Source organism: Orbicella franksi, chromosome 6, assembly GCF_964199315.1.
Source record: "Orbicella franksi chromosome 6, jaOrbFran1.1, whole genome shotgun sequence".
In the NCBI taxonomy this organism is placed as follows: domain Eukaryota; kingdom Metazoa; phylum Cnidaria; class Anthozoa; order Scleractinia; family Merulinidae; genus Orbicella; species Orbicella franksi.
Window position 1 is genome coordinate 22,426,405 of NC_138150.1, and position 24,988 is coordinate 22,451,392.

General features: G+C 40.9%; 4 protein-coding genes and 1 pseudogene across 5 annotated transcripts; 1 reads left to right on the top strand and 4 right to left on the bottom strand.

Moving 5' to 3' along the window:
* Nucleotides 1–38: 38 nt before the first annotated feature.
* On the bottom strand, nucleotides 39–5,552 carry LOC145491255 (actin, cytoplasmic-like; annotated as a pseudogene). Its single transcript, XR_014049796.1, has 3 exons — nucleotides 4,638–5,552; nucleotides 4,452–4,562; nucleotides 39–3,354 (listed from the first exon to the last, which is right to left on the bottom strand). The product of XR_014049796.1 is annotated as an actin, cytoplasmic-like (transcript).
* Nucleotides 5,553–6,533: 981 nt separating this feature from the next.
* LOC145491252 (actin, cytoplasmic-like) lies at nucleotides 6,534–10,116 on the bottom strand. Its single transcript, XM_081470408.1, has 3 exons — nucleotides 9,771–10,116; nucleotides 9,584–9,694; nucleotides 6,534–8,388 (listed from the first exon to the last, which is right to left on the bottom strand). The coding sequence occupies exons 1-3, from the start codon at nucleotides 10,023–10,025 to the stop codon at nucleotides 7,624–7,626; spliced, it is 1,131 nt and encodes a 376-aa protein (XP_081326534.1). The 5' UTR covers nucleotides 10,026–10,116; the 3' UTR covers nucleotides 6,534–7,623.
* Nucleotides 10,117–12,775: 2,659 nt separating this feature from the next.
* Nucleotides 12,776–15,831, bottom strand: LOC145491253 (actin, cytoplasmic-like). Its single transcript, XM_081470409.1, has 3 exons — nucleotides 15,402–15,831; nucleotides 15,196–15,306; nucleotides 12,776–13,657 (listed from the first exon to the last, which is right to left on the bottom strand). Exons 1-3 carry the CDS (start codon nucleotides 15,654–15,656, stop codon nucleotides 12,893–12,895), a joined length of 1,131 nt encoding a protein of 376 aa, XP_081326535.1. The 5' UTR covers nucleotides 15,657–15,831; the 3' UTR covers nucleotides 12,776–12,892.
* A 1,156-nt stretch (nucleotides 15,832–16,987) lies between these two features.
* LOC145490298 (uncharacterized) lies at nucleotides 16,988–18,651 on the bottom strand. Its single transcript, XM_081469426.1, has one exon. The coding sequence runs from the start codon at nucleotides 18,602–18,604 to the stop codon at nucleotides 17,837–17,839; it is 768 nt and encodes a 255-aa protein (XP_081325552.1). The 5' UTR covers nucleotides 18,605–18,651; the 3' UTR covers nucleotides 16,988–17,836.
* Nucleotides 18,652–22,046: 3,395 nt separating this feature from the next.
* Nucleotides 22,047–22,855, top strand: LOC145490522 (actin, cytoskeletal 3-like). Its single transcript, XM_081469629.1, has 2 exons — nucleotides 22,047–22,096; nucleotides 22,636–22,855. The coding sequence occupies exons 1-2, from the start codon at nucleotides 22,047–22,049 to the stop codon at nucleotides 22,853–22,855; spliced, it is 270 nt and encodes an 89-aa protein (XP_081325755.1).
* Nucleotides 22,856–24,988: the final 2,133 nt, after the last annotated feature.

A 24,988-nucleotide genomic window follows, 5' to 3' on the forward strand; every position in this document is an offset into this window, starting at 1 on the left:
AAACCGACTATATTCTGTTTCGCGCTGTCGCTTCTCCAGACTTGAATGTTTTTGCGTTCTCCTTCCCAGGATCAGGAAGATCACGTTCCTTTTATAACTCAACAGTCTGGGCTTGATGACAATCTGCAGCTCTGTATAAGTGGCATGAACTGTCCCAGGCTTAGGAATCATTGTTCAACACTTGTCGCCCTGAAGGAATGTTGATTCATGTGTCATAGGGGTTTGCATCTCTGTCTTCTGTCTACTCTCAAATCGGGCCCGTTTTTCGAAGCTCCCTAAAAGTTTACGCACCCGGAAAGCTGTAGCAAAATCTCAAACCTCATGATTACACAGCTGTTTTATTCACATATTCTTAATATGGATAGAGCTTTTCTTTATGCAAGAAGTTCCAGGCGTACACGCCACTCTGTTTTTAGATACAGGTTAACTAAAAACAGCTTTACTAACCCGAAAAAGATTCCTGGCCTTTCGACAAAGGGCGATGTCTTTTTTTGTTTTTTGTTTTTTTAGAAAGGGCGATGTTGCTGCAACTGCTCTTAGGGCCTTTGTTATACTAATTCAGTGGTTTTTGGTGCTTCCTGGAGAACGTAATGCTCGTGGTGTTTAAAATGGGAAATTTCAAATTATGAACTAGTGGTTGTGTACTAAGCAGCAACTCGTTGGGTTGAACAGAACAACGGGCGTTTTTGTATTGTTTGCGTAGAGATCGTTTGCAACAGAGGTCATCGCCGACATGTTGAATGACCATTGGCAAAATAATTCTTATTTTATTGTTCCTGTCATCCAACATGGCCGCCAGGGATTTTGTCGTTTGAATCTCGTGGGAATGGTTGCAAACCCCTATTGGACTGTTATACTTTCTGTCCCTGACGCGTGCTCAGTCATTGCCGGGGACGACGTCACCAATGTCGTCCCCAGGGCCCGCGCGTATTTGATGACCGGTGACCGAACGCGAGACGCTCTGGACACAATCAAACACCGGAACCATGAAATGCTGGTTGCAGTTTCATTGTCCAAGTTTAATAACGGTTTCTAAGCATACTTAGAAAGAGTAACCGCTGTAACTAATGCTTAGTCGGGCGTGTTTAAAATACGAACTGACGATATGGCACTACTGGTAAGAGTCAATGTGGGATACGAGTGTCTTTAGGGTAACCCTTACAGTTATTGAGAGCTAACTACTGTCGAGACAGTGACATTTAGGCCAACCTCTTGAGTGCTATTAAGGCTAACGGCAAGGCCATTTCTCTATTTCGTCATTTCGTGTTTTAAACACGTCCTACTGAGTCATCTTCCGATTTCTCCCAGAGGTCTCGATTTCTTGGCGATAGCCAAAAGCTAAGGATCTTGGCCTCTGGGAACGAGATTGGCTTGTCACACGCTGCCACACTTGCGCGCGCGAACCGAACCGACACACGCGCTACTCCTAAGGGAGTCGATAGACTGGAAGAGTCAGGTTTTCTTCCGTGCTTGTTGAACCGACGTTTTTGATCTTTCATTTAAATGAAACGGATGCCGTTTGTTGCAACGTGGATTGCGTTACTTCCTCTGGACAGCTGGGAGAACAACTGCTTTCCGTTTTCGGCAAATCTTTTTAAAAGCAAGACAAGTTTCCGATTATCGATTTTCATTCTTCAGTGAAAAGTTAGCTCGAACGGTCCGAAAAAACGGCGCCATTCGCTGCGTTGCTTAGCAAATTATTCAAAGCTATCCAAAGGCTCAAACATGGAATTTGACTGGAAAACTTGCCTTCCCCTCTAAATGAATACCAGGTAATTGAGAATTGTGCACGACAGAGTTAACACCGTTTCCCCTTTCCCCCTTGGACTTATTGTCCAAGGAAAATTGTTTATTGCCTGATTTCAAGCCAAAAAGGACTAGGTACGAGTCTGTAAATTATGAGATTAGCACCTATTGGTCCACATAGTCAGAAAGGGCACACCGAGATTCACAAAATCTCCAATTTTAGTGTTAATCAGGCTAGTTTTGACTGAGAGACAACCATTTAAAAACGCCAAAATTACACAAATATTTGGTCATCCGGACACAGCGTCCGGATGGCCATACATTTTTTTGTAAATTTTGATGTTTTCAAATGGTTGTGTCTTGCTTACTATTGGGTTTCTTTGCACCAAACTTGGGGATTTCGTAAATTTCGGTGTATTGCACTTTATGATTATGTGGATCAATAGCTGCTAATCCCATAATTTGTAGACTCGTACCTAGTCCTTTTCGGCTTGAAATCAGGCAATGACAGACGTTTTAACTTCTGTGTAAAAATGAAAATGAAGCGTTTCGAGATATTTCAATCAAAACATTTTCCCATTCTCGAAAGAGAGACCAGAAGCTGTTTAAGGCTCTAGGCTCGTAGGGAATGGTAAAAGGACTGGTTACTGAAAGAAACAAAAAACACTAAGAAAGAAAAGAGCTGGACTTAATTCGAAATTGATCGACATCAAATTTAATATCAACATCTTTATAAAATCTATCATAATAACATACCGCAAGAAAAGTCAAAGTATTCTTGAAATATATAATTTAAAGTCTTTGAACAGCCCAAAGTCAGGAAATTTTGGAATTGGAAAGGTTTCCTTCTAAGTGGACGTGTGTTCTGTTTAGAAGCATTTACGATGAACAATGGAAGGACCAGATTCATCGTATTCTTGCTTAGAAATCCACATCTGTTGGAAGGTGGACAGCGAGGCTAAGATCGATCCTCCGATCCATACAGAGTATTTGCGCTCAGGAGGAGCAATGATCTTGATCTTCATTGTGGGTGGAGCCAGAGCAGTGATTTCTTTCTGCATTCTGTCAGCGATTCCTGGGAACATGGTGGAGCCACCAGACAACACTGTGTTGGCGTATAAGTCCTTTCGGATGTCCACGTCGCACTTGTAGGCCTGCAGATTCCATTCCAAGGAAAGAGGGCTGGAACATGGCCTCGGGACATCTGAAGCGCTCGTTGCCAATGGTGATAACCTGTCCGTCGGGAAGCTCGTAACTCTTCTCCAAGCTGGAGCTGGAAGCAGCAGTCTGCATTTCTTGCTCGAAGTCGAGAGCAACATAGCAAAGTTTTTCTTTGATGTCACGCACGATCTCACGCTCGGCTGTGGTAGTGAAGGAGTAGCCACGCTCGGTCAGAATCTTCATGAGGTAGTCTGTCAAGTCCCTGCCGGCCAAGTCAAGACGAAGGATGGCATGGGGAAGGGCGTAGCCTTCGTAGATGGGAACTGTGTGACTGACCCCGTCACCGCTGTCCATAACAATACCAGTTGTACGACCAGAGGCGTAGAGAGACAACACAGCCTGGATAGCCACGTACATGGCTGGCGAGTTGAAAGTCTCGAACATGATCTGGTGAAAAAGAGATAGGAGCGTGGTCACTTCACATGAAAACTAGTCACCAGACTACTTAAATGGTGCGTTTTCCCACTTTTTCACGTGGCGTGCATCACTTTCTTGAGGCTGAGATCCCGAGATCCTATTCGTTCCTTTGAACTTAAGCTTTCAGTTCATCAAAGATATAACCTCGCACTGCCTGAAGATGAAAGGACGCGTGATTTTCATGTAAACACTGCTTGCAAACAAAAATCGATTCTTTTTATTGTGCTGTCGAATGATTGTGTCAACTGATATTTTTTCGCCGCTGTAGTTCGGAAATATATTTCTTTATAGCAAGCCAATTTACTACTCTTCAAGTTCTCTTCGGAGTGTGCCACACTCAGACTTATGTAAAATGCACTGATGGTATTGACGGAGACGACGGATTATTCGTATAAGTCCAATAAACGTAAATCTCGAGCCCTTGTGCCTATAACCTCAAAATGACTGTTAGTATAATACCCTCTGACAGTGGTTGACCGCGTTTCGAATCCCTAGTCTGCTCGCACCTGACCAATTAGGTGACAGCATAACCACATTTGGAATAAGATGGGTCCTCGAATGTTTCAGTGAACAGTCATTTTCATATCTCTATATAAATTTGAAAATTAAACGACTATTGTGTGGCTAAGCGATGTTCAAACAATGCTATGTTAAAACTCTTTTGTGGAAAGATTATCAAAAGCAGCTTCATCTTGTTTTTTTCTCCTCGCCAAAAAATTCTCCGATCGCAAAGTTGTCGCATTTTGCACAGACCTGATACTTATGCCAATGGCGTCAAGTTATGTTCCTCGTTGTAGTGTAGTTCTGTGTACGAAATACAATAGCCTAGATGAACGTTCATGTCATGCATCAGTGAAATCGGGCAGTTTAGTTATCGTTACTGTCGTCGCATCTGGGGTGGTCGCAAACTGTAAATTCCACTTTATTTTAGCGATATTGTGCGTGCGTGTGTGCGTGCGTGCGTCAATGTTTTTTTCATCGAGCAATAAATGAGTGACTTGTACTAAGCAGGAAAAAAATCGTAAGACCATGGACTATGCAATAAATTTAATAATCACAGTTTTTACCTGGGTCATCTTTTCTCTGTTAGCTTTTGGGTTGAGCGGAGCTTCTGTCAGCAGAACTGGGTGTTCCTCGGGAGCTACACGCAGCTCGTTGTAGAAGGTATGATGCCAGATCTGAAATCAAACAAGAGACTTGTCGTTATTGAAAAAGCGTGACATGATGTTCTATGGAAATTAAAGTCAACGTACCTTCTCCATGTCATCCCAGTTGCTGACGATACCGTGTTCGATGGGATATTTCAGAGTCAAAATACCTCGCTTGCTCTGAGCTTCATCGCCGACGTACGAGTCTTTCTGACCCATACCAACCATCACGCCCTGATGTCTTGGACGACCAACGATGGAGGGAAAAACTGCACGGGGAGCATCGTCTCCGGCAAAACCGGCCTTGCACATACCGGAGCCATTGTCAATAACCAAAGCAGCAACGTCCTCATCGGCCATTTTTTGGTTCGAAAAAATACTAAGTTAACAACTGGTAAAATATCTTAAATCACAACTTGATTGAACGTTTGAAATTTAGCCTACTGTGATAAACTGTATTGCGGCTTATATAAGCAGGTACCGACTCCTGATTGGAGGAAGGTCATGGTTATTTCTGGTAGCATGAGTTGCATGTAGTTGTTATCCAGCCTAAAGATTTTGCATATTTAAACACAAAGTAAAACTCACCGAGCTAACATTGGTGTTTAAGCAGTAAAAGTACATTTATTCTACCTCTAGTGGATAAAATAAGAGAATTTTCGGGCGAGAATTTCCAAACAATTTTTCAATGTATTTTTTCTTTTTTTGCGAAGCTGTGATTACGAGCGAGAGCCGCGTCTCGGATTTCATTGCCAAATATGGACATGTTTGTAGCAAGGGGTTCAAAGCCGGGCATGGCTTGTTTCTCCAGGTGGTATGTTGTTACATGTTATCATGAGTTGTTTTGGCGTCTTGCGTGGTGATCCTTTCTTTTGTCACGCAGTGGACGATTTTAATTAACGCTACAAACTCTTTCATTCAGTCAGATATGGTAAAGTCACGTTATTCATTCACGTTCTGTTGTATAAAGATCCCCCAAATATTGCATACACAAAGATGTTTAGATTCGTTAGAGATTTTTATTTTTGTTTTATCTCTAGAATTTACCTTGAGTCTATTGAATCCGTTGCCCCATAGTTCCGTTTGTTACATTAACAACGAAAATAATAATTGTGATATTAGGCAGTCGAAAAATGAAGACGTGACGAATCGAAAAGTTCGTTTAAGGTAATATCGTTTCACATGATTACTCTTGAATGTTGTGTCATTTCCAAATAATGTTTAAGAATCACCGAGAAATACTTCCTTTTAAGGAAAAATGAATAACGTTTGTTTTAACCAAATTAGGTGAATATCATGTTGTAGGCTAAAATACGTGCGGTGCACTATAGATTCGTCAATTGCTGCTTCTGGAAAGTTTGCAAGCTAATGTAATGCTAGTCAACGCTAAATTTAAATTGCTATTGTCTAAGCTGTCGTGTTTAAAGGATAAATCGAAGATTTATAATTGGAAGAGAATAAAAAGAGAGAAATACACCGGTAGAAAAATAATTACCTTGAATAAAATTATGCAAATATCACGCCATGTAGTGCGTTGACAAGAGTTTACATGGAATAACTATGAACTCCTGTTACCGTAGTGCGAGCCAGATTAGCGAAGGCGCCTCGCAGACGTCACTTTTTCCTTGTGAAAGGAAATACAGGATGTCTGCTCACAGGATATGGTAACTGTAGTTTAAATGTTGTCTTCCAAGGATTATTTTTTTCTTGGCCAATCAGATCAAAATTTCAGATCTTTTGTATGAATAGTAAATGAGTGTTGAATGATAAACTGACTGCCTTTAATTTGTGTAACCGATATACAAAGATTGTTTAATTTGTGTACGAGGAACTTGTGGAGTATCTGGCTGGTATGCTACCGGTATTTTTCATCTGTAATGCCTAGCTGTTTACAGTAATTACACCCAAAATGCAGAAGGAAAGCGTGACCAAATGAATCTTAACGTTGCGTTACATGCTGCCTTGACAGGGCTGTAGCCAGACGACAATTCTTATCGAGGCAATATCAGAAAAAATTTTATTCATACTTATCAATTTTTTTTAATATATAGCCTCTTACAGGATCCTTAATAAGGAAATAAACTTAAAGAATTACTGAAGCAAGTCTGCTTGATTACCGGCACGTGAGGTAAATAAGTTTGTTATTGCGTATGCATATGTACGCGTTACCTTAGCGTATTGTGAAAAGGGTTTTCTGGTCATAAATATTAGTACTTTCAAGATCGATTTGTAATAGGAAAAAATATAGACCACAAGTGGATTGGGTGCAAGGTTGGAACCGATATCGGCACGTGCTGGATGCCAATAAAATTTTAAAACACACCTGGAAAAAAGTTTCTTGCGTTCCAAATTAAACAATCTTTAGAGTTATCTTCAGCCAGTCATTCTAGCAAACGTTTTCTAAACGTAACAGCAAACAAGAGAAAAACATACAAAACGACAGAACTCGGGAGGAGCAAAAACAAATGCTCTATATGTAAGAAGACATCGACAGGTGACGTCGCCCATTGTTAGTCGCGTGCCCAGCAAAGGACTATTGGCTGGTAAAACAAATAGTTCTCCGAGTAATAAATTCATCCCTTCTAATCATAAACTTCACTTTTAGACGTTTCACGAAGCAGCCGTATTGTTGAAAGTTTTAGTTCAAAACACTAGTCGAAGTAAAACTTTTAAAGTTAAAAATGTTTTGAGAGTTTGACCTTCTGAATTTGATGACTACATAACTGAACAAATTCTAGCCCTTAACCTCCATGGCAAACTTTGCCATACGAAAGTTAAGACTACAAAGTTCTCCGCATAGTGCAGGAAATTTTACATAACTTGAACCGGAAAATAAGGAGGGGTAAAGTTGATGACTATTTGTTTTGTGAAAAAAAAAAGTAACTGGCAAAATATTAGTAGACACCCTGATATGTCAACAAGATCTTTATTGGGAAATACAGCGCGCCAGCACATCTACAAAAATAGGATAAAGCTTGAAGCACAGCGGAGAACACTGACAAATTTGTATTTCCACGATCATAAATACGTAGTCTATTAACTTTAGTTCTTAACCGACTTATTTCCTAAAGGACAAAGTTCGATTTCGTTTTTAGAAGCATTTTCGGTGAACGATGGAAGGACCAGATTCATCATATTCTTGCTTAGAAATCCACATCTGTTGGAAAGTGGACAGCGAGGCCAAGATCGATCCTCCGATCCATACAGAGTATTTACGCTCAGGAGGAGCAATGATCTTGATCTTCATTGTGGGAGGAGCCAGAGCAGTGATTTCTTTCTGCATTCTGTCAGCGATTCCTGGAAACATGGTGGAGCCACCAGACAACACTGTGTTGGCGTATAAGTCCTTACGGATGTCCACGTCGCACTTCATGATGGAATTATATGTGGTCTCGTGGATACCTGCAGACTCCATTCCAAGGAAAGAGGGCTGGAACATGGCCTCGGGACATCTGAAGCGCTCGTTGCCAATGGTGATAACCTGTCCGTCGGGAAGCTCGTAACTCTTCTCCAAGCTGGAGCTGGAAGCAGCAGTCTGCATTTCTTGCTCGAAGTCGAGAGCAACATAGCAAAGTTTTTCTTTGATGTCACGCACGATCTCACGCTCGGCTGTGGTGGTGAAGGAATAGCCACGCTCGGTCAGAATCTTCATGAGGTAGTCTGTCAAGTCCCTGCCGGCCAAGTCAAGACGAAGGATGGCATGGGGAAGAGCGTACCCTTCGTAGATGGGAACAGTGTGACTGACACCATCACCGCTGTCAAAGACAATACCAGTTGTACGACCAGAGGCGTAAAGAGACAACACAGCCTGGATTGCCACGTACATGGCTGGCGAGTTGAAAGTCTCAAACATAATCTGTTGAGAAGAGAAATTTCAAACTCGTTTTAAAATACAATAATATTGACAAAATTCAAATTACGATTTCTTGATATTTCGAGACAACGCCAAGACCGTTTGTGGCGTTGGGGACAGAAACATAAACTGTCGAAACTCGTTTGAAATAAAACGAAATGAGAACATTTGAACTTTTAAGTTAGTGATGAAACGATTTCAGAAAGAAAATATATCCACGAAGTATTTTGAAATAATCAAAATATTCACAAAAATCCGTGTGATTTCTCAGTCATAATATGGAAGAACTCCTTGACAACCTGTGACGTTAGATTAACGTGTTAATCGTAAAGGCAAAAAGACAAAACTTCAAATTTTCTTTTCGTTACAGGGAATTCAAACAGAAGTCTATTGTGAATAGCCACGCATTAATTTTCCGTCAGCTGATGACAGTTATTGTTCAGATATTCTAACAAAAGGTGCAACCGTTCGTGCATATAAATAAGTCATCCTTCCGACAGCTTGTATAACAGATTCTGACCAATCGGCGTTTTTCGATACCATATATGGTCATGAAAAAAAGTCAGATATGATCAGGCAGTTACTCGAAAGTTCCTTGTGAGAGGGAAAAATAAAACTCATTTTTCTTTTAAATTCAAAAATTATAACGTATTTGGTCGACCAAATTCTGCGGATCGTACAACAAACAACTGCGACAAACTAGTGCCCGGTTAACATGCGTGGTAAGAACAGGTCATAAAATCATTTTCAACTTTAGTCAACAAAATATATGCAAATTTACCATAAGTACTTAAGGGCAACGACGTTTGCAAAGTTTGCCAGTGTGTGTGTGTGTGTACTGAATTTATTCTTGCAATTTTTCACTCACAGTTCAACTTTGCAAACCAACTCAATTTAACCAGCAATTTGAAACATTCACTATATTATACCTTTCTGGAAAGTCACAAAAAAACTTGTCGAAAATTGTATGCAGATATCTGCGGTGAATTAAATATCCCAACGAGATTAGTAGCTTGTAATCGGTTACGTTTAATGTAAAATCGCGTAAACGAAAAGGCTTGAAGAAGCAGAGGCCTTTTAAAGCTTTTACACGTCCACACCCACAAGTGTACTATGAATGTACTGTGCGACAGTACGCAAAAATATTACAACCTCAGCTTGATTTACGCTCGTAGTTCGATCGGAACAAAATTTTTACCTGGGTCATCTTTTCTCTGTTAGCTTTTGGGTTGAGCGGAGCTTCTGTCAGCAGAACTGGGTGTTCCTCGGGAGCTACACGCAGCTCGTTGTAGAAGGTGTGATGCCAGATCTGAAATGAATTGAACGAAATTCGTCGTTAGACGATGTGCGAACTCGTCATCTACGGCAAAAAAAATTGATCTTACCTTCTCCATGTCATCCCAGTTGGTGACGATGCCGTGTTCGATGGGATATTTCAGAGTCAAAATACCTCGCTTGCTCTGAGCTTCATCGCCGACGTACGAGTCTTTCTGACCCATACCAACCATCACGCCCTGATGTCTTGGACGACCAACGATGGAGGGAAACACTGCACGGGGAGCATCGTCTCCGGCAAAACCGGCCTTGCACATACCGGAGCCATTGTCAATAACCAAAGCAGCAACGTCGTCGTCAGCCATTTCGGATTGTGGTTAAAATCTGAATTTCGTCTTCTTCTCAACAACCAGCCTCCTCGAACAGTGTCGAACTGTGATCTCTGTGCACGGCTGTTCCACGCTTTATGTCGGCAATGCTTGAACGCCATTGGTTGAAAATGACCACACGAACAATGATGCAGTTCCGGGTGCCAAACTCATGATTATTTTACAGAAGCGTGTTGAAGATTCAATTCGTGTCGAAAACCCGGATAAACTTCGCCAATTTGGCGTTGGTTCTATTTCAGTCGATGTCGGCCCCGTTATTCGTGCCAGGAGCAGTTATTAGTAAAGCTAAACAAACCACTCAGCTTTTAGTTGCAATAATTTTAAAAATCAATACAATCACGCTTGAATGAATGCAAGTCTACTGACAGAAATGAACGAATTTTCTCATTCGACATGCACAGCAGATGTCTACAATTGTACAGCTGAACTGGTTTTTAACACATAAAATTTTACGGAGCTATCAGTGATGACAATAGTTTCTCGAATATCGCTTAAAGCACATTGTGCCGGCGTCTGTTTATTTGCTTTTCGCCCAAATCGCCAATGATCGGTCGCTGTGATCTTCATTTGCATGAATTGCTTTCTTGTTTAAAACTAATGGAGTGGAGCATTATTTTATCGTTCGACAGAATCCTTTATTAGGCCATTTTGTTTGTTTTTGGTGAATAAGCGACGTAATTTTTGTGACGACTATAGTACATTAAGAATGCTTGAAACTTTCTTTGGTAATATGGCAATAGATCGTAGAAACTAAAGTATGTTATGAAATTGGCTTTACCACTTGAGAAAGAAATTGATGCGGCAGGTCTGTGACTTAAACTGCATGTACTTTCCAGTAAGATTGGCAAAGATACCCAATAAATATACACGAAAATAAATGGTTAAAAATACAAAAAAAGATTTCAGTAAAGAAGACAAATAATTATTTTCACCGTGTAGACCTTTGTTCACATAGTTATTCACATATTCAAGTTATGTCCCTAATTTGCATTTTTCCAATAAATTGTTTTACCCTGTGACGTCATTTCCATTGTTGGGGTCATCATCATTGGGGGCTTTCAATATATATTTAGAAATGCCATAACACTTCGGCACGTTATAATAAAATAAAAATCATAACCATTTTTGGCAAATTTGGCATAGAGAAACATTTCTGACCAAAAAAGAGTTCAATACTATTTTTAGATTATATAATATCCTGTAACTGCGGCAGCCGAAATGTCAATGAGTACTGAACAGTGAGGCGATATTTTTTAATAGGCATCGGTTTGAATTCTGTAAATATCATTTGATTCCCTGTCATAAACCTGAAATGAAACCACCACTGCCTCCAAACAACACCCTGGGAATTTTAGGTGCGCTGCCAATTTTCTACGTTGCGAAGCAAACACTTTATTTCTCTAACGAATTGGCAGTTTTAAATTAAAAGAATGCTTGTTATCAGACGTCCGAGGCCGAGGAGTGTAGTGTTCTTCCTACACTGTCGAACCTCGCTAATATCGACTCAAAAAGGGCCGAGCTGAGTGTCCATATTATGATTAAGGAGGTGCTGATACCAATAAAGCAGAGATTTTATGAACTTTGATTTCTCTGGGACCAAGAAAACTGTCCATAGTATAGAGATGTCCGTATTATGGAGGTGTTAGTAACGAGAATCTCGGCTGTATTTCGTTTTAGTCTTCCGTGTGTTTGTTTGTTTGCATGTATGATTGTTTGCTTGTTTGTTTGTTTGTTTCTAAGCTTGTTTGCTTTCTCCTTCTCTTATGTCTTATCTACTTCTTCCGCGTTGCTACAAAAAACATGTAACAAACTGTACTTGCCTACACACGGAATGCGCACGCGTGAAATACATATGTATGTTATTGAACAAGCGTGCGGTCCATGTTTGGGAATTGGTGGAGGTTTTTTTATGGACCTCGCCTGCGGCTCGATCCAGAGACCAATATTGCCTAATACGGACGGAACAAGATGCTTCAATAACTGACTAATACTGGTCTCTTAAAATTTTGCTGATAAACTAATGCATCAATTCTCAGCACGCCAAAGCTAAGCGTGTATTTGCGTTTTTCAGACCGCTCTCGTCAAAGCTAAACTAAGATTATCCTCCAGACATCAAGACAAATATATTTCTATTTAAGAAGAAACTGTTTCCTTTTGTGCGGTGTTTTAAAAAAGCAATTTGCCGAAACAATTTCTGAGCTGTCCATTTTAGCGGTCCGTATTGTAAAATTCGGACCGCTCAGGGACCAATCAGAATTCTTCTTTCTGTCGTGGAGCAATTTGCCATATCATAAATTAAAATAACTTGAAGTTGGTGATAGAACAGGTTAGGTTCGCCACATAAAAAAAAATTGTCTCAAGGAGAGCACGAGCATACTTTCTGCGCGGAGATTGTTCCACTGACGTACCCGTAGCATTCCGTAGGATTTTATGTCGTTCGCCATGTTGATCAAGCTGTTTCAAAATTACTACTGTTTTGTTTTCTCAGTTGATGTCCGCGTTGACCGTGATTTCGTTCACATGACTGTATATTGACTAGATCGCGCGGTCACTAAAGAAGTCGAGCAACGTGAAAAGACAGGTTTTCAAGTTAGTCACGTGATCGTCGCTTTTTCAGGCGTCCACAACAAATATTACTCTCTTTTGAAGAAATTTGATGCCATTAAATCACAACCAAAACATTCTTTTTTCACTTTTTTTAATGATGCCCAAGAGTTGACAAAACAATACTTTCTACACGGAGAAGTGGTTTGGGGAAGTTTTTGTATATAACGTTAAAGGTGAAATAACAGAGATCAAATATTCAATTAAAGTTTCAATGAAAGCAAATTGAAGTTCTAGCCTTAGAAGCATTTACGATGAACGATAGAAGGACCTGCTTCGTCGTATTCTTGCTTGGAAATCCACATCTGTTGGAAGGTGGACAGCGAGGCCAAGATCGATCCTCCGATCCATACAGAGTATTTACGTTCAGGAGGAGCAATGATCTTGATCTTCATTGTGGGAGGAGCCAGAGCAGTGATTTCTCTCTGCATTCTGTCAGCGATTCCTGGGAACATACTGGAGCCCCCAGACAATACTATGTTGGCGTACAAGTCCTTACGGATGTCCACGTCGCACTTCATGATGGAATTGTAGGTGGACTCGTGGATGCCTGCAGTTTCCATTCCAAGGAAAGAGGGCTGAAACAGGGCCTCAGGATCCCTGAAACGCTCGTTGTTAATAGTAATGACCTGACCGTCCGGAAGCTCGTAGCTCTTTTCCATGGTAGAGCTTGAGCCAGCGGTCGTCATTTCTTGCTCGAAGTCGAGAGCAACATAGCAAAGTTTTTCTTTGATGTCACGCACGATCTCACGCTCGGCTGTGGTGGTGAAGGAATAGCCACGCTCGGTCAGAATCTTCATGAGGTAGTCTGTCAAGTCCCTGCCGGCCAAGTCAAGACGAAGGATGGCATGGGGAAGAGCGTAACCTTCGTAGATGGGAACTGCGTGACTGACTCCGTCACCGCTGTCAAAGACAATACCAGTTGTACGGCCAGAGGCGTAGAGAGACAACACAGCCTGAATGGCGACGTACATTGCCGGAGTATTGAATGTCTCGAACATGATCTGGTTGGTGAAAAGGAGATACAAGCACGGTCATTTAAAACAACAAATAGTTAATGGACTACTTCTTTTTAATTTTTCCTAAGCAGTAAACGTTTTCTCATTGGTGCGTTTCGCGCTCTCGCATAGTCCTTGTGCCCCCTTAAAGGCCCCTAGTCAGCTACACCTTTGTTTTTGTTTTACATGCGAGCGTTTGGCTATTATATTTTATTCGGAGCATGTAAAAACGAAGGAAATTACTCTGAAACTACTAAAGGTAATTAAACATACTTTCAGGAACACAACTTACAGTGAAGCAATAAGATTTCGCATCACCATGCAATATCAATCATTTCGATGGCATCGCAAATGAATGGCGGAGGCCGACTAGGGTCAATTAAGTTGCTACGCGTTCTTATCATGACCAGCTTTAATATTTTGAGGACAAAAGCGAGATCAAGGACTTTTTTTCATATAGAGGGTGATTTTTTTTCCAATTGGAAAGCTCCAGGCAAAGAAAACAAGGCCAGTTCACGGTTTATGTAAGAATGAGAACTTTGCTGACGTCATTGTTTACATTATTCCTCATTAGCGACTTTGCGTAAAGAAGGCATCGTGCTAGATATGAATTGACTCCAAACCGTTAATATCTAGTGAAACTTAGTACATGGTGATATTATTAGTTCTTTGGGTGTCATACTGAAGTAGATACTGGCTTTCAAAACCAGCAACATTTCTGGGTGGCAAAAGCACTAAATAAGCCTTTACATTCTTTGTAAAATTTTGAGTTTTTTTCAACCAGCGTTGAACAAAAAGCATCCAATACATCGGGCTGGGATGTTCCGGGATAGTCGATCGTTCTATGTCCTTTCAATAGACAGAGCTGGTATTTTTCTAGCTCGATCAAAAACTGAATTACTTATCGGTAATGAGGATAATATTGTAAATGAAGATTCCCTTCTAACTTAAGATGCTTATTCAAGTTTAATTCATTATCAGTATTACTTTTGAAAACTAATTCAAACTGCAGGAGTGACTCGCTGACCAACCGGCAACATCTTTAACCATATAAGGAATTCCGCTAACTATATTATGTTTTTTCCGATTCCCGGCCGGAAGTGTTTTGTTTTGAAGAGAAAACTATGATCTGCACTTTACGCTTAGAACTAACAAACAATCTATGCTTTACTACAGAAAATTACCTTGAATTTTTTTTTACGTTAACTAGTGTTAAACAAGTAGTAGTAATATCTTGTGGAAATGATGCTTTTGTGTTCAGAAGTTAGAAGAGTCGGGGACTATACATTTCCGGAAAATTCTTCTGAAGGCGAATCAACGTTTTTGTTTAATCGGGACACTTGTAATTTTCCTATACAAACAGAAATTTCCAAGAGTTCCAAACTGACTTGACAGGTGTAAAATAAAACAATTTCAAAATTTACGCGCTGAAAAAACGAAAAGCGACCATTTGGGTATAAACTGATCACTTCAAAGCCTTTAATCAAGGTGAAAAATGTTTAATTTTTCAGGGAAAAAAAAAGAAAAAGAAAACAAATTAATACCTGAGTCATTTTTTCTCTGTTAGCTTTTGGGTTGAGTGGAGCTTCTGTCAGCAGAACTGGGTGTTCCTCAGGAGCTATGCGCAGTTCGTTGTAGAAGGTGTGGTGCCAAATCTAAAATTTAAAATAGAGTTCACGGACATTTAGAAATCTGGAACTAGCAGTGGAATTCGTGCCTGGTATTAACTAATCCTTAGGGTCTTAATTACCTTCTCCATGTCATCCCAGTTGGTGACGATACCGTGTTCGATGGGATATTTCAGCGTCAGAATACCTCGCTTGCTCTGAGCTTCATCGCCGACGTACGAGTCTTTCTGACCCATACCAACCATCACGCCCTGATGTCTTGGACGACCAACGATGGAGGGAAACACTGCACGGGGAGCATCGTCTCCGGCAAAACCGGCCTTGCACATACCGGAGCCATTGTCAATAACCAAAGCAGCAACGTCTTCATCGGCCATTTCTTTAGCTATTAGATGATCAGCTGAAATGAAAGAGCTTTCTCAATTCTTTACATCAACGACGAACGAGCAAGTGCAAACGGCATCAATCAGGATGGGTTTTGCGGCTTTATACAGGTCGAGTTCTGTGCACATGCGCTGTAAAGCTCTTTCCACATGTAGCTAGAAATGTTAGTTCTCCTGACAGATTGCATAACGATTGCGTTCATGTGAGTTGTGAGAATACGATGACACATCTGGACAACCCTTAGTTGATGGTTTTCTTTATTCTCTTCACCTGTCCGCTCTAATATCTATTGATATTGTAAAGAGAAAGGAGATGTTAATCTCGTCTGAGACCACCTGTGAGTCCTTTCGTAAACCCATGCTGGACTCCCGTTATGTCTTTTTAAAATACAGACAACTCGGCAGTCTTAAGATATTTTTCTTTTTGTTGAAAGATTTATTCACTTTTTTAAGCCATGAATGTTCTGAAATGTTTGCAGTCTCCACTTCTAATAATCCAAGTTCTCGTTCATCGATCTCATTCGCTTATTGTTGCAGCTGAAGCGAATGAAGCATCATTTAAGTTTTCTTAGAGAGACGACTGGTTCTTGTTTTCTAGTTTTAATATTTTATTCTTCGAGTTCAGTTAATTCATTAGCAGCAGGATTCTTTCATTAGCAGCTTTGTTACCATTCTTGAAAGATTCTTCCCTAGTTTTTCTCCATATTTGGTTATGAATCGACACTTCGACCGATCTTGAAAATCCACCTGTCTCACAATAAAGGTTGAGAAATCGATAATCACCGCCAATCCTCAACAGAGTTCTTAGCGTAACGTTCTCTTTGAAATCTCAGTCTCCAACAAAATAACACTGAGAAGCTTGTTGTTCTTAGAGAATACTAATCAGTCACCGATTTCTTGACAACTTCAGATCATCTTAAAATTTAGGACTCCTAAACTTAATTGTTGTTGAATCTTGCAAAAGGGAAAAATCACTATAAGCTTACTTAGGACAGCTTTCGGGATCAACCCTGACTAAAGTAGCTTATGGTTGGGAAACCTTGTACTTGACTAAGGAAGATGGCGAGCAGTCCTACGAATGGGTGCACGGTGTTATTGTGGTGTATTATTGAGAAATGAAACAATAATTATTTTTATAATTTACCCTCACAGTGTCTCCATCAAGGTACATAAATGGGTTACCATCTATTAAAAGGACTAGCATCCTGGAGAAGAGCAGCAGTTCTGCTAGTCGCTTCATGTTATGGAAACAAAGTGTCTGCATGATGGGCCACTAAGCTCGAACGCAGAATTAACCCCCCCCCCCCCCCCCATTTCATCACCCCCTTTCTAACATTGCCACACGATTTACATTCGACAGATTTGATGAATAAGTCTTTCCTAGGCACCTGAAGTTGTAGAGTCGAGTTACTAGATTAATGCCGCCTATTCGCTCTGACCTGACCAAAAGGCTTCCACTGCCGCGGCAGCTTTTCAGCGGACTCGGTGTTGTTCTGTCTTGGATCGGAAAAAAGTCAGTTTCACCATTGTTGTTGTTGTCGTTTTTAGATATAAAGAGTAGCTGTGTTCTACCCAATTTGTTTTGTCTTAATGAATAAATGAAGCCATCAAAAATGCCTGCATTAAAATGGCGAAAAATCCAATACACGCCCCGGTGGTTTCCCCTGTGGAAAATAAAACCAAGAAAAGGTCTAGCCTGGCGCCGTTTATCCTTCAATCGGTTGCGTGATCTCCTCAGTCTTGAATATCACCTCTACTGACGCAGGTTTTCCCGGAAAACGCTAATACTGTCAAATTATCAAAACTGACCTCCGTATTAAATTAATCAGTCTATTTATTCAATGAATATAATAGGAATTTAATTTACATGCTAGAATGATACAATATACATTACTGAAACACACGCAAGAATGGTTCAACAAGAAAGGAACCGCATCAGGCGACCGGAAAGGCTATCCCGTCGTTGTTAAAGCCAACTATAAAAGATTACTTTAAACCTACGTGCATTTTCCTAGAAATAAGTACAACTTGATCGTTCGTTTTGGAAAGTAATGTCTATGCTGTTAACCGTTTACGATTTTGGCTTTCGTTATATACACATTGTTCAAGTGACGAATATAAAGTACAGGGATGTCTGGGGTTGTTCGTAGTTTTGATCAGAAAATCAAGTCTGCTCAAGCAAAATTGTCCTCGTTAGAAGGCAATTCCCTCTCCAATTCGTCGGCAATCTCTCTAAGCTTCTTCACTACTTCAGGTTCTTCATCTTTCTTGCCTTTCTTAATTGCATCAATTGCCATCGCATTTTTCACCAGAGTGTAGATGTCGAGTGGCAGAAGAGCAGCATTGATAACGAAGCCACCAACATGAGCGACTCTGCCCGCCACCTTGAGACTTCGGAACAGAGCTTCGCCACCTTCGCCGACTGCTTGGGCGCCAACTCTGACTCCGATTTTATACCCTGTTTGTACGCAGGTTTGTAAAATTCTTGCACCTTTATATCCCATCCGTATTGCGTCCAATATTGGCTTGTTTTGCTGTTTTGCTTCCTCCAAGAGCTTCTTAAAGGCTTTTGTGGCTTCTCGGTCTTCTTCGATGATTTTCTGAACAGTGTGGAGAGTTGTTTTATGAAGGTACGCTTCTGTCACCGAAGATCCCAAATTTACCAGTCCACCTGCGGCCCCAAATACAGCGCCAGCTCCAGATAGTACTACGGAAGCTCCAAACGTCACGAAGGAAAGAGCAAAGCCAGTTGCCACAGCAGCAAACCCAGCAATTGAGACAGAGCTTCCTGCTACAGTTGCCACGCAGACATTTTTATGATGCTCCATTAGTTCATCTGCAAAGACTCGCAAGATGCGAACGGTCGCTTTTCGTTTCGTAATCCAAACAGACAACCGCCGCTCTAAGTCTTGTATTAAAATCAGACTTTGCTCTTCGGTCATGCTTAGACAATTTGCTCGATAAAACAACTGGCCCACTGTATCTTTGCAACCGGAAACAATTCTCTCACAAAAATTCGCTCACCGTGACTCAGCATCCATATCAGACTTTGTGTTTAATTTTTGGACAATGGCACACCGTTTATGGGCATTTTTTATTGTTTGCAGCTTGAAAGGCGCTATTGTTTCTAGAACAAAGAACCGACTCTCAGCCAATTTCCGAGCGCGAGATTCAAAATCTTCGCTGACGACCAGATGCTGACAATATCACCCTTCTCGTGGTGGGGTAGGGGAAATGTCGCTCAGTACAGCGACATTTTTCCGGGGTACGGAAGGGGAAATTTGTTACATGAAGCGCGGGCTGTAGAAGTTATTTCTTTCTTGTTGCAAACCGGCGAACGCCAACGTTCAGAAACGCACGCTTAAATTGCCAGGGTGTGTATTTTAAAATACAAATGAAAAAGCGAAAAATAAACTGCAAGTAAAACCCAGTCATCGGCAAAGAAAAGTGAAGCGAAGAAATAAGCCTTTTTTTCTGGTCTGTTTAATGCTCTGCAATAGGCCAGCCGCTAGTAAGCCAAACACGCTGCGTGGAAAGTAGCCTACTTGCAGCGACGAACTGCCGTAGTTTCCGCCACTATCAATTATGTTCGAAATATCAGTAAACTCTTGGGAGGGTTAAATTGTCATGATAAAATTATTGAATGTCTTTAAGTATAAGAAAACAAAAGCGCCTTTCGTGTTATTTAAAAACACAATTGCGCTATTAGTGCTGTCACTAAAAAGTGAGACGTATGGAGCTTTCCGTTCAAATCGAGGTGGATTGAATGCTGAGCTTTTTTTTAAGGCAAATAATTTAATGAATACAAAAAAGGACCAGAAAAGAGAAATAGAAAAGTATTACACACTCGAGTTGGTCAATGCTTTCTTATATTTGGTGGCTCCTAAAGGAGCCGTTTGTTTAAGTGACTACCCAGCGGTAGGTCACTGTTGTTCACTTGGCGACTGATCTTGGCTTCGCCCAGGTTAGTCTCGTGCGCTCCTTGGGCTTCCGCTCGGCTTGCTTGTTCCGCTCACGGTAGAATGAGACCTTTAAAAGAGTTGAACCGAACACTACTTTCCGTACCACGTCTTTGCAAGCGACGGGGGCTCCATTCCCGCCTTGACAGCGCAAACACCCCGAATGATCAAAAAACACTTTTTTACGCTCTAAGAGAGCAATCTCGACAGGCTTGCCGGGCTGCAACCGACAAGTCGTAGAGGTTTTAAAAGTGTTTAGTGACCATCCGGCAGGCATTATGGCGTCAAGCTCGTGAATGGGCACAGAAAACTTCGTCGCTCGCAAGAGATTTGGCGCGGAAGGAAGTCCACCGAACAACTCTTTAAAGGTCTCGGCATCCATCGGCATGGTAACGGACGCACGTCTCACGATGCTGGTTGTTGGTGGTTTCTTCATGTTCAGCTTCTCTGCAACTAACACAGCCAAGGTCTGCAGCAAGCCTGGAGTTCCTTGGTGGCGTGTCCTAAAGACTTGTTTTAGGCGCTCGTTTGTATCGGCTTCATCCACCCAGCTATCGTTCTTCTTTCCATAGCCACGCCAGCGAACAAGATACTGAACACGACCGTGAGCGTCCGTGCGCTTATCGAGCACTTTCGACACTTCATAAAACTTACTCATTTTCCTTAGCTCTTCTCTCAATCAGGGATTGTCTAAAGTGATTATGGCTTGCGTTTACGAGGCTATTTATGCAAGTATCATTGATAAAATTTATGAGCTTTTCAACTGCAGAACAATACCCCAAATTAGTGAATGGCCCGCCTTCGTTTATATTTGAGCGGCGTCGCGTGGGCAGAAACAAATCGGCGACAAACATGAGCGCGCGCGAGGTAGGGAGTCGTCACGAAAAAAGGAATAAGGAATAAAAAAACAACGGTTTGCCCAAGCAATTCCAAACAAGTCACACTATTTTTTTTTCGCTCACCTAATGCGACAATAAAGATTTTTGTTTGAGAATTTTTGGCTAACCGGAGAATAAAATTACTGAAACGGAAAAAGGTGCGAAAATCGCACCTTTTGTCTTGTCTTCAACAACGATATTTACTTGCTTCAATAGGCCAAAAAACAAAAATCGAGCGTTGTGTCTTCACTGTATTTTTTTTCTTTTCTCTTCTGAGTTTTGAGTTTCTGAGTTTTCTGAGACCAAAAAAGAAAAATCGAGCGGTGATGATAAAGATTTTTGTTTCAGAATTTTTGGCCAACCGGAGAAAAAAATCACTGAAACGGAAAAAGGTGCGAAATCGCACGTTTTGTTTTGCCTTCAACAACGATGTTTACTTGCTTCAATAGACCAGAAAACAAAAATCAAGCGGTGTGTCTTCACTGTATTGTTTTTTTCTTTTCTGAGTTTTTTTTAGCAGTCGAGCAATCAATGAGCGAACAGCGAAATCATTTAAACGTGGAAAGGTGCAAAAGGTAAACTTTTCTTCTTGCCGATCGACAACAGTTCTGTTTTCGTTTATGGTTTTCGTAGATCCATGCGCAATTGGTTAAATAACTATTAAGCCATGCACGAAGTAAATTTAAAGAGAAACCGTTCTCATCGCTTCCAGCTACTGACCGCCGCTTGCTTGCTAAAACACGGATAATACAAGCTATATTCTAAGTATCAATTATTTTAATTAACGACTTAAATAAAAGTAAAGTTCAGTTAGGCTGAGCTAGTAAGGCCGAAACATGCGCGCGCGGTATTACAAAAGTTTAGTCAAAGCTGTTGACGTGCTCTTGAAATTTACTGACCCACCCCCGAATGGTTTGTCTTTGTTTTCCCAAGTAGGTTACCCTTAGGGAAAATATGTCATCAGTGACAATTTGCCGACTAAATCCGATATGACCCGAGTATAATTTCGTGAAACCGGACGAAAAATCCCTAAGGAACAGACAACAAAAGGCTCATTGTCTTAAAAAAATTAAACATAAACAATAGGCAAAGCTTGATACGCCTTGGCAAGATCAAGAATTTTATTGGCTGAAGCTTTGTTTCAATTTCTCGGAAAAGGACATACTTTCTGGGTGTATCTATAACGAAATTGAATCTCTTGCAATTCCAGAAAAAGAATCATCGAAATCAAATATCATAACACAGATAGCCATAATGGTCCAGAAAAGACACACTGTAAATTGGCATAGCAGTACTGAACTGGCTCGATCCTCAGACCCAACGAGGTCGCTCGCTCTCGCTCTCAATCTAGTGACAGCGATCTACCTCGGACCATCTTTGCTTAGTTCCTGCGCCTTGATATTTGCCTCGGTCAATCGCGGCAGAAGCTTAACAGACTACCTCATGAAGAGTTGCACCGGCCCTCATTCACCACCACAGTCGAGCGTGAGATCGTGCGTGACATCAAAGAGAAGCTGTGTTATGTTGCCCTTGACTTCGAACAGGAAATGGGTACTGCTGCCTCCAGCTTCAGCTTGGAGAAGAGTTACAAGTTAAGGTTAGGGAATCACCATTGGTAACTAGGCTTTTGTACATTATGCTAGCATTTTTTTTTTGAGCATTTTAGTGAGGCAAAAGCATTAAGCATTATATTTGAGCATTTCAGTGTCATTTTCCCTGAAAGTTAATATTTTTTCCACAGAAAATAGACATAAAAATTATTTTTTACGAGAAAATGAAGACTTATTTAACTTCGTTTCTTCACTTAAGTGTTACTGAAAGGGGACAAAGGACTAACAGAACAAGAGATCATTTAAAGAATTATCTTTTGGTGTATTAAAACTATTGCATACGTTGTTGTTAACTTGTTATACTAAGTATATGTTTTTGTTAAGCGCTCTGAACTGTTAATTGTGTTGAAACGTTAAAATTATTAAAATTTAAAAAACCCTATGTATGAACATTAACCGAGCATTTAGGGGCCTTTTTGGGGAAACCGAACATTTTAGTGGAAAAAAAGGGAGCATTAAGGTGGAGCATTTTAGTGTAGAAATAAAAGCATAATGTTCAAAAGCCTATTGGTAACGAACCCTTCAGATGTCAGGAGGCCATGTTTCAGCCCTCTTTCCTTGGAATGGAATCTGCAGGCATCCACGAGTCCACCTACAATTCCATCATGAAATGCGACGTGGACATCCGTATACGCCAACACAGTGTGTTGTCTGGTGGCTCCACCATGTTCCCAGGAATCGCGAAGAAAACGCAGAAAGAAATCACTTCTCTGGCTCCTTCCACAATGAGAGATGGAGATCGTTGATTCGTCCCGGAGGGTAGATACTCTGTTTGGATCGGAGGATCGATCTTGACCTCGCTATCGACCTTCCAACAGGTGTGGATATATGATGAAACACTATTTCAGTTTTACTTGAATTTGAATCGAATATTTGCTCTTTGTAAGCTCTGAATAAACCTTGTTTGAACTCGATCCATTTTTAACATAGTCGTTAAGAAATGAAAATCAGGGACTTACAGGATTGTACAGAGTTTACCCGTAGAGTTTTCACTTCACTTCACCACGCTCCCTTTCTACTACATCCTGACATGACCGCGATGGGACAATGTGGTTTTTTGTGAACACCTTCTGCTTCCAATAAGTGATTTCTAGAGACAGTGGTTCTGTGAGGGACTGATGAATTGACTTCTTACCTAAACTGACAGGTTTAGTAAAACAATGTAACAGTAACGTGCATGAGAATTGGTGTGCGTTGTATATGGAGACGGGTTAACCAAATTATTTCATGGAAGAATTTTTTTTAAAAAATATATCTGTGTTCTGGCTCTTATTTCTGGCGGTGAAAGTGTAGTAAAACGTAAGCTAATCTCACTTGCCTTCATACTGGAGTGAGCTTTTAGCAAGCAGAGCAATGATAGAAGCCGCTACCTGCAAGATTTAAAAAGAAGATTTGTTTCCAAAAAAAATCAGCGTTAACTCTATTCAAGTTAATTTTTCTAATTTCTCTGAAACAGATTGGTTTACATGTTAATGTGCTCGACAAAGTGGTGAGCTGAGATCTCGTGGGTGTCCTGTTGACGCAAGCCAGCCTCTTTCGAGCCACAAGTGGCTGGCTGAATGACGTCACTCTCTCCTTTGGCAAAGGATTCTGCTTGTAGCAGGGGCGCATCGCTGAGCACGTGCAAACGAGATGGTTTGGTTTCTCGATCGTTCGTTCGTTTTCTATGATTCTAGCCAAATATGGACCGTTCAGGTCAACACAAACGTGGCCTGTTTCGTTGGGATGCGAGATGACGTGCTTTTGTTAAACAACTAAGAAAAAATATTTATTCTGTTCACGGACACGACTTTGAATCGCCTTGGCTTTGGGATGTTAACCGTGGGAACAGCTATACATATTAATCTGCGATCAGGCGTTGTTTTTTTTTCACAGGCGGGGCACGGGGACAAAAAGAACGTTCTTTTTTCCCCTTCCCCCATTCTCCACAAAAATCCCCGCCAGATCGCAGGTTATATACATATTTCATTGGCTATATTTCGATTACATTTGCTGATTGGTTCCAGTGGCGACAAATAGTTCAGTTTGTATCCAGCCAAGGTCGAATATTGTTCGGAATCGATGGACTCCGAAGCCAAGGTCGGCTAACTTGTAGACCTCCGAGCCCCTCATTTGCATATCATCATTGCATTTGAATGGTTCCTTTTGTTTCTGTATGCTTCGTTAGAAACGTTTAGCGATTATGTTAATAAGTGGCCCGGTTTTGTAAAACCCTTAGGCCCTGTCCACACGTATTCGGATATTTTTGAATCCGCAACTTTTTCTTCCCGGATTCAAAATTTTCCCTGTCCACACGTAGCGTATATATATTCAAATCGAATTCGCCTGTCCACACGCATCCGATGGTGTCCGGATTCACTCTAAGTAGAGAAACTAGGCCCACACGTTGTGCCGCCATATTGGTTTATTGTTCGGTAAGAGACTGGACACGATTTTGCTACGTCACCGGATTCGAAAATATCCGGATTTACTATCCACACGTTATCTAATCTCGTTCCCAGATCTCTTGTGGACGAAGCCGAAATACCCGTTATCGGATTCGTTGCGGATTCAGTTTTTTCCACTGGAGAGCGGATTCAAAAGTATCCGGATTCGCTGCCGAATTCGCCGGATGCGTGTGGACGAAAGCCGTATCTGGAAAATAAAAGTTACGGATTCAAAAATATCTGGATACGTGTGGGCCATAGCAGAAAATGCTAAGCATGAAGTTTGAAGGCAAATGTAAATATTTTTGTTCTATCACGCAGCGTACTAACAAGTCGTAATTTATAGAGAGGATCTTTACTTGCTAACAATAAGTACAGGAAAATACTGGACTTTCTCATTATGTTATATCTGTCTAAAACTTCGGTTTTTGATATAAAAATGTTGATTTTAGC

What these genes read in the sequence shown, in the direction of transcription:
- LOC145491252 (XM_081470408.1), bottom strand. Translation starts at nt 10,025, where the DNA reads ATGGCTGACGACGACGTTGCTGCTTTGGTTATTGACAATGGCTCCGGT. An exon ending in ACTGGGATGACATGGAGAAG is followed by an intron (nt 9,695 to 9,770) that starts GTAAGATCAATT and finishes AATTCATTTCAG; the next exon opens with ATCTGGCATCACACCTTCTA. An exon ending in ACAGAGAAAAGATGACCCAG is followed by an intron (nt 8,389 to 9,583) that starts GTAAAAATTTTG and finishes TCTTCTCAACAG; the next exon opens with ATTATGTTTGAGACTTTCAA.
- LOC145491253 (XM_081470409.1), bottom strand. Translation starts at nt 15,656, where the DNA reads ATGGCCGATGAAGACGTTGCTGCTTTGGTTATTGACAATGGCTCCGGT. An exon ending in ACTGGGATGACATGGAGAAG is followed by an intron (nt 15,307 to 15,401) that starts GTAATTAAGACC and finishes TTTAAATTTTAG; the next exon opens with ATTTGGCACCACACCTTCTA. An exon ending in ACAGAGAAAAAATGACTCAG is followed by an intron (nt 13,658 to 15,195) that starts GTATTAATTTGT and finishes TTCACCAACCAG; the next exon opens with ATCATGTTCGAGACATTCAA.
- LOC145490298 (XM_081469426.1), bottom strand. Translation starts at nt 18,604, where the DNA reads ATGACCGAAGAGCAAAGTCTGATTTTAATACAAGACTTAGAGCGGCGG.
- LOC145490522 (XM_081469629.1), top strand. Translation starts at nt 22,047, where the DNA reads ATGGGTACTGCTGCCTCCAGCTTCAGCTTGGAGAAGAGTTACAAGTTA. An exon ending in GAGAAGAGTTACAAGTTAAG is followed by an intron (nt 22,097 to 22,635) that starts GTTAGGGAATCA and finishes CGAACCCTTCAG; the next exon opens with ATGTCAGGAGGCCATGTTTC.